Source organism: Sus scrofa, chromosome 8 (genome assembly GCF_054392235.1).
Source record: "Sus scrofa isolate SSC_HxYL_T2T_F1_AM1 chromosome 8, Sscrofa_HxYL_maternal_Yorkshire_Landrace_v2.0, whole genome shotgun sequence".
In the NCBI taxonomy this organism is placed as follows: Eukaryota; Metazoa; Chordata; class Mammalia; order Artiodactyla; family Suidae; genus Sus; species Sus scrofa.
In genome coordinates, this window is record NC_139390.1 from 20,535,429 (window position 1) to 20,544,022 (window position 8,594).

The 8,594-nt window shown below is 42.9% G+C and overlaps 1 protein-coding gene across 2 annotated transcripts in view; it reads left to right on the plus strand.

Moving 5' to 3' along the window:
- STIM2 (stromal interaction molecule 2) overlaps window positions 1–8,060 on the plus strand; it is a 153,066-nt gene extending 145,006 nt beyond the window's left edge. For both annotated transcript variants that reach the window (NM_001435944.1, NM_001435945.1), the window contains 2 exon segments: window positions 1,777–2,050; window positions 6,379–8,060. In NM_001435944.1, coding sequence (NP_001422873.1) covers window positions 1,777–2,050; window positions 6,379–6,856 — 752 coding nt within the window. In that variant the 3' untranslated portion in view covers window positions 6,857–8,060.
- Window positions 8,061–8,594: the final 534 nt, after the last annotated feature.

The window sequence follows — 8,594 nt, forward strand, 5'->3', positions numbered from 1 at the left end:
TGTCCAGCAGGATGTGAAGTTCTGAAGTTTAGGGGAAAGATGAAAGCTGGAGACACAGATTGGAGCTGCTACAGACTGCAAGTGGCATTTCCTGAGAAGAGTAAGTAGAACAAGGCCTAGAACAGAAGGTTGAAGACGGACAGTTAAGGGACAGCAAAGGAAGAGGTGAAAACGGTTGGAGACGTCAAGGAAAGGACGAAGGAATAATGTCGCATCTGGTCCATTGTCACACAAGGACAGAGATACTCACTGAGTTTAGCAACGAGGAATATAAGTCGTGGTGAAATTGTATGGGAGCGTTTTGTCATGTCATCAACACATGCATGCGTGGAGGAGTAGTGGAGAAAGCAGCTTGGTTGTTCATTACATAAAAGGGAAGAGATGTCAGCAGAAAAACAGTCTGAGGGTAGGGGAGGTTTTCTTGCTGCTGTTGTTGTTTATCTCTGTTTTTCAGGTTTGTTTTTTCGGTTTTTATTTTTAAATGCAGGTGGGAAATAGAGAGAAGATGACAATAAAGCCAGTGGAAGGGACAGTCAGTAGAGTGAGGTCCTTGAACTCAGGTGGACGGGGATAGATCATGGAAGGCACAGAATGTGTGAACTAGGAAGGTGGAAAGGTGGTCAGAATCTAGATCTCTTCCAGAAGAGATTGTGGATGAGCTCTCAGGGGATGTGTCTTAAACTTATTATTTCAGAAAAGGAGCAATTCTGAGTAACGGCAAGACCAAGGCATGAGGGTGAGTGGCGGGGTAGAATAGAGGTGCGTGTCTGGTGAGAAGAGGTGAAAACCACGATTGGTTAAGGTGTGTGGTACAGCTTCCAGAAGAGATTGTTCAAGTTGATGAGAGAGCGGTAGGATGGACCGCCAGGAGAGAGACTGACCAGGAGGTGACTGGTGAAGTCGAGGTAAAACATTCACGTGGCTTAATGGTGTGAGCTCCAAAGGAACACGTTTTTGAGAAAGGAGCGAGGGTTTACAGACAAAATTGAGGCGTGAGAAGGCCGTCCGTCTCCTGTTCTAATGCTGCAGCATGCGAGGTCTGTAAGAAGAACAGCTTCAGCTTGAGAAGGTTGCTCTTAGGAGAGCTGTGCTGCAACGAGGCAAAGAAACGCAGTGCCCGTTCGGTGACGATTTTATGCACTGGGCAAGTTTGTCTGCTGCCTTTGTGGGTCTCAACTGAGACTGGTTGCAGAAACAAGCTAGTCCAAGACTTTTGGTTGGTTCCACGGTAGTCCATGTTCAAGAAATAACTTTTGGTCTGACCTCTGCCAAACAAGTAATAAGACTGTATTTACAATATTTAAAAAATCCTTGATTTATAATTTCTCAACTTGTGGTATCTCAAGATACTTGTTGAAAAACCCAATGTATATTTTACTGAATAGTTTTTTTATGTTAAAATTCATTAAAAGTTTTGTAACAAATGCAGATTCCTTATGAATATGCTGTATTGATTTTTTAGGTGGAAGGATGTGTTGCCTTGGTAAATGTTTAAACCTTTATGTTTAGTAATGTCAAATTTTATATCACATCTCACGTGTTTATGTTCACTTCTGTTATTTATTTATTTTTTTAACTTTTTATCTTTCCTGAGAAGCAGTGCAGGTGACGGAGGATGATAGTAATTGGACAGTTGCCTGATTCAATAAAGGTGGCTGCGCTGGGGATGAGTTAGAACATCGGTCCTCTTCTGTGTGTATTTGTAACGTGCGTGCGCGGAAGGAGCATTGGATTCGGCGAGCATTCTTACTTTTTTTATTTACGCTTGGTTTGCAGGGACCATGGCTAAGCCTGCTGCATCACTGGCCAGAAGCAGCAGCTTGTGTCGCTCCCGCCGCAGCATCGTGCCGTCCTCGCCGCAGTCTCAGCGCGCTCAGCTTCCTCCACACGCTCCCCACCCGTCACACCCTCGGCACCCCCACCACCCCCAGCACACACAGCACTCGTTGCCTTCCCCCGATCCAGATATCCTCTCAGTGTCAAGTTGCCCCGCTCTTTATCGAAATGAAGAGGAGGAGGAGGCCATTTACTTCTCTGCTGAAAAGCAATGGTACTGGCAGTGAATGAACTGCATACAGTCTGGGCTGGGCTGGGCTGGGCTGGCTGGGTGGGTAGGAGACGTGTGTTGTGTGAATTTCTTCTTGCTGCGTCACAAGCTACCGCAGAGTTGGTGGCTTCAAACAACACCTGTTTATGGTCTCTCAGTTCTATACGCCAAAGCCCAAGCTCGCGTGGCTAGGCTCTCTTCTCACAAAATCGGAGTGTTGGCCGGACTTTGTTCTTATCTGGAGCCTGGGGGCAAAGCTCAGCTGTGAAGGCAGAATTCAGTTCCTTGTGGTTGTAGCGCTGAGGTCCTGGCTTCAGTGCTTGTTCTCAGCTGGGGGCTGCCATCAGTTTCTAGAGGCTATTCCTTGCCAGGTGTGGCCACCATCTTCAAAGCCTTAAAAAGACAAGAAAAGGAGGGACAGAGGAGGAAGGAGAGAGAGTGAGAGAGGAAGGGTATTCATAGCAGTTTTTTTCTGTAAAATGGATAAAGCAGCAGCATATCCCGGGAGAGCTTAAGGATCCCAGCTCCATGAGACCTATTGCTATTGGTAATCTCTTTAAACCATCTTTCTCTTTTGGAGCAGTATGGTATTAAGTGACAGAAAAACTGGTATTAGTTTCTAATTTTTTTTTTTTTTTTGCAGTTTAGTAGCTGTGTGGCCTTGAATTTCTTAACTGTTCTCGTAAGAGAAACAAAACCAAAGGGAGTGGGCTGGATGCTGTCCTTGATCCCTGGTGGCTCTCTGCCCTGTGATTCTGCACAGGACGTTGTTTTATCCGCAGGGAAAGTAAATCTTAGGATTAGCAAGTGATGATCACAGCATATTCCTAAGGAGATAGTACAGGTTTTGATCCTCGTTGCACCTGGAGAATTTGGTGCAGCTTTGCTTGGTTAGTACTTTATGATCAGCTTTTTTGTCTAACCTTTGCAGTATACCTAGTCCCCAGTAAGATGGCTTTACTGACAAAACTCATTTTGTGTTGCTTATGGAAATCAGGAGGAAAACTCTAGAGCGCTGCACTCCAGTAGAATTTTTTACGTTGATGGAAATGTTCAGTCTTCCTTTGAAAGAGCACTGTCAAAAATTCACAGCTAGCTCATAAACATGAGAAGAATTTGCATTCAGAAAACATTTCTTCTTCTCCATTTTTAGGCTTTTAAGTATTGAACCATCAGAATCTTTACAAAATAATAATAATAATAATAACAGTAACATTTACTGTTTAGAGATCCCTTGTGTTTTATGCTTATTGCATATATACACTCATATATATATATATATATACACACACACACTTAAAAATTACCTTGAGTTCGGTCTTGTTATAAGTGCATTAAACTTACATAAATTCAACTCCACATCTCTGTGGAAAAAAAGAAGAGTAGAAAAATAACATAAATGGTACACATGATTAAGTTCAACATTCCAAAGAGGATATGCTGTAGGAAAAAATGGGAGCTTTTAAAGCGTATTGGACCCATTCTCCAAATCTGATTAGTTATGCAGAAGAAGCAACACTTAAGATTATTGTCTATTTTTGAATTAGGATGTTAGAACTAGAAGTAAATTAGAGATGAATCAAATTCTCTTCCTGAGGAAATCTGAGATCTGGCTAAATGAGGTGGTTTGCTCAAGGTTGTACAGCTGATGAATGGCAGGACCAGGACAGGAATCTAGGTCTCCTGACTTAGATCAGTATTCTTTCCACACGTTATTTAGATTTTAGAAACTAGTTGGAAACATTTTCAAACGCGCTTAATATTTTACATACAGAGCAGCCATACCACATAGCAGAATAGAAAGTAAATTCATAAAATTCTAGCCAGATCGGCCTCCAGCTCTGAAAGCTGAACAGCTTCAGGGAACAGTGATAGATGCTATTTGACTAATGGACATCTACTCCAAAAAGAAACCCGGCAGAAAAGGCCTGACCAGTGATTGATTTCTGAGTCATTGGTTACTATCTCAGCGGCCTCTTGCTCCCTTTAGCATTGTTTTCAAATTGTAAAAGCATTTGAAAAACGATGCAGTGCATGTAACTATATTAAATGAGAGCATTATTTAAGTTTTGGTTTGCCCAGGGGATTTGGTACCTTCTGAGAGCTTGTGGCATAATTAAAATGTTTCAGTAAGTACGTGGGAAAAACTAAATACATTTGGCAATCTAATATGTATCTAACATATGATAGGACCATAAAGTACATGCCAAAGGCAGCAAACACGCCTGTCACAAATGAATATTGCTGGCGATCCTAAGTCTTCCAAGGTGAGAGGTCTCTCAGTTCGTTCCCTCTATAAATACGCGTTTTGTCCTCCTTGCTATGTGCCATGTACTTGCTAATAACTCGAGCTGCCAAGACAAGTGAGACAAGGCCCTGGCCTGGTTCCAGCTGGTGAATTATGATCATATGTGTTCCTGCCTTTCTGTCTTCAGCTCTCTTCCTTCTTCCACTTTATTTCTTTTGCCAGTTACTTTTACCTTGACTCCGCTTTTCATTCCTTCATCCTTCTCTTCATAAAGTAGACACTATTCATCTCAGGCATGGCGCCTACAAACATGAATAAAACACGATCCCTGTCGTCAAGACCAACCTTTCTTTCTTCATTTCTTTTCCTTCCTCCCTCTCTTCCCCCCGCCCTCCTCCCTTCCTTCCTCACATATGCATTAAATATCCACTATGAGCTCGTTCCCTTCCAGAGAATAAGGAGTTAATAAGACTTCCTGTCCTCCTTAGGTTTCCTTTTTTCCTGGGGAAACTGACTATAAATAAGTTAATATTTTAGGTACCGGTACGTTCCGGGATGCTCCACAAAGACGGGGAAGGGGAAAGAGAATGGTGCTTCTTTGGGGGTGGCTGGGGGAGGCATCTCCGGAGGGAGCGCGTTTGAGAAGTGGCCTGAATGACATGGAGAAATACACCCTGGAGAAATGGGGGCGGAAAAAAGAAGCAGAGGGAACGGCAAGTGCAACAGCCTTGCGGGAGCCGCGGGATTGGCAGGAACGAGGGGGAGGCCGTGGTGGGAAGAAGCAGAAAATGGGAGAGGGTGCAGCTCGAGGGGCAGCGGGGGCCTGGCTCCACGGGGCTTAATGTATTTTGATAAGGGCTTTGGATTCTAACCCAAAGGTGGGAGGAGGCACTGGAAAGTTTTGAGCAAGGGGATGATGTGCTCTGACTGAGTTTTGAAAAGCCCCTTTAAGGGCCCTGCAGAGGTGTAACTTGGAGGGGGGGACGAAGTGGAAGCAGGAGAGGAGTTAGGAAGCAGTCACAGTCTTTGAGGTGACTCCCTGCTGGGGCCGGAAGGATGGTGGCAGTGGGATGGTAGGAAGGGGTGCCTTTGAGGTGGAGTTTGAAGGAATAGCTGATAGCATGTACTGTGTGTTGGGTTTGGAGCTGTAAACTTTGCTTCTCCAATCCTCTTTATTTCCCTTTCCACCAGGGAATGGGGGGATCACAAAGGAGTAAACTTGTGAGACTTTATTGAAGGTCTCATTAAAAACCCAGCTCTGTTGTCATTGCCTTTGCCTTGCCACTCCCTTCCCACCCGTTGTACTTCAGCTCTCTTCCCCTTTTAAACTTGGGAGAACTTATATCTTAATCCTAGTGTACATTTTTTTCTTCCTTCCTTAGGAAGCTATATTTAATCAATTTAATGACGAAATATAAAGGGAGAGGCGGCGACTAAAATTCATCTTTTCAAATATATGTGACTTAGAAAAAATCTTTCAGTATTGAAACAAAACACAAAAGTAGCTGAAATGATAAACATCTGTAAAATTCAAACATTTTCATTGCTCTGACAATTGAAAAAGATGTAACAGGAGTTACCGTTGTGGTGCAGCAGAAACGAATCCGACTAAGAACCATGAGGTTGTGGGTTTGATCCCTGGCCTTGCTCAGGGGGTTAAGGATCTGGCGTTGCCGTGAGCTGTGGTGTAGGTCGAAGATGCAGCTCGGATCTGGTGTTGCTGTGGCTCTGGTGTAGACCGGTGGCTTCAGCTCTGAATAGACCCCTAGCCTGGGAACCTCCATGTGCCTTGGGTGCGGCCCTCAAAAGACAAAAAAAAAAAAAAAGAAGAAGGTGTAACCTAAGTTATAATGTTTTGTAGATTAGAGGATATCGTTATAGTTTATGTTAAAAATTAAACATTGAGTTTCGATGAGTTACATTATTTGACGTAGTCATTTTCTGATTCTGTCGAAGTGTGGGTAGAATTTTCACGCCTCTCCCATTTATATGTGGATGTTTTGCTTAGAATGAGTTAGAACGTCTGCTGATACCTTTCCGAATACATCGATTTCACATATTCCCTTTGCCTCCACCTATCCAGGGAAGTGCCAGACACAGCCTCAGAATGTGACTCCTTGAATTCTTCCATCGGAAGGAAACAGTCTCCTCCTTCCAGCCTTGAGATCTACCAAACGTTGTCGCCTCGAAAAATCTCGAAAGATGAGCTCTCTCTGGAGGATTCCTCCAGAGGAGACTCGCCCGTCGCGGCCGACGTGTCCCGGGGCTCCCCCGATTGCGTCGGGCTGACGGAAACCAAGAGCATGATCTTCAGCCCTGCGAGCAAAGTGTACAACGGCATCTTGGAGAAGTCCTGCAGCATGAACCAGCTTTCCAGCGGCATCCCGGTGCCGAAACCTCGCCACACGTCGTGCTCGTCAGCCGGCAACGACAGCAAACCCGGGCAGGAGGCCCCGAGCGTCGCCAGGATAAGCAGCATCCCTCATGACCTTTGTCATAACGGAGAGAAAAGCAAAAAGCCATCGAAAATTAAAAGCCTTTTTAAGAAGAAATCCAAGTGAACTGGCTGCCTGGATGGGATTCCATTCAAATGGCATCTCTAAACGTCCATCTCCCGTCCTTCCTTGGCTCCCCCCTTTTTTGTGTTGATTTTAGGAATGTAACTTTCCAGACTGGATGCCTTAGTGGGATGTCCTCAAGGGCGGCTGTCTACTGTCTGCTTATTTAAGTGACTATATAATCAGTTTGTCAAGCCCGTTATTACTGAGAAATCATTCAGACGTGAGACAGTTTACAGTCATTTTTTGCCTATTTATTTCTGCTTTGTTATTAGTGATGTATATACAACAGTTTGTTGAAAGCCACTGTGGACTTACAAGCTTTAATGGACTAGTAAGCCAGCATGGGCTTGCAAAAATTCCTTGTTTACCAGAGCATCTTCTTATCTTTCCACAGAGCTATTTACATCCTGGACTAAGATAACTTAAAAGGAGTAAAACTAATTGCACTACTGTTTTCCAGACTGGAAAAAAAAATCTCTGCAAGTGAAACTGTATAGAGTTTATAAAAAGACTATGGGTAGGGGACTGTTTTCCCTTTTAGATCAAATGGGTTTTTAAGTAGAACCTAGGGTTTCTAATTGACTTGATTTCTGGAAAGGAAAATGCTTTTATGAATGGGAAGCTTCTTTAAACGCATTTAACGTTGTAAAGTTTCGAGTCCTGCTGTAGAGATCATGTCGTTTTGTTTTTTTCCCAGGGCTTTCACTGTGATTTTCTGCGTTGCAGGCTGTATGATACAACATAAGTAATTTAAAGAGAGAAGGCTCTTGATTCCTTCCACAAGGAGAAGAGTTAAAACTTGATTGAAGGACTTAAAACAGTCACAAGCTTATTCTGAGGTGGGGGCTGTGGGGTTTCAGGCACTTGTTTACAGACTTGACAGCAGCAAAGGATTTACGGTTTGTGGAAAAACTTGTACTGTGGAAAAGATAATAAATCAGAGACATTATTGTGTGGGACTGTGCTGATTTTTGTTGATAACACTCCACTAAAAACACTATATGTTTTCTGGAGAGCTGTGTGAGCTGTCGTCTTGCTTAACTGCAACATAAGAAATCGTGATGTTTTGGAAGAAGGTTGTCAACAAATTTCTTTCTATTTTATATTGTTTGTCATATTTTTATGTAGTTTGAAATGTTTAAATGTCCTCATATCAAGATTAACAAATATAAATTTATGGTGCATTTAGATTTTGTTGTATTAATTTATAAAATTTAGAGCTTGTTCAACTGATAGCTTCTTATAAAGGTCACTTTACTTTGCGGATTATCACATAGAGCAGCCACGTACATTCACATCTAGGGAGTTTCTGCTTCAACTGCTTCTTTTAAGAATCGAATCAAAATGTTCTGGTTAGTGCCATGTAGGTGGAGGTTTGGATGAAGAACTGACACACATTAGCTAGAACGGTTTTTCAGCTTTATGGCTAAATAATACTTCTTGTGCAACTCAGTCCTGTTGAGATGAAAATGCTGACTGATGAACAATCAGTGTTTGAGATTTGCTCCAAAGAAATACTTTGTTAAGAATGAACAGTTTCCCAAAGTCTCCTGTAAATTTTGTGTACTTCAGTGCCATTGTTAAAAACTGGTAAGTTCTTAAATGATAACCACACACGCAGGTGTTCATACACTTCAGAGGCAGTGCTGTAAGGGCAAAGTTGGTTGACTGAAATCAACGTAGTGTTTTGGACTAATTCTAAGTAAGGTCAAGAGAGGAAGAACATAGGCCCTCAAGC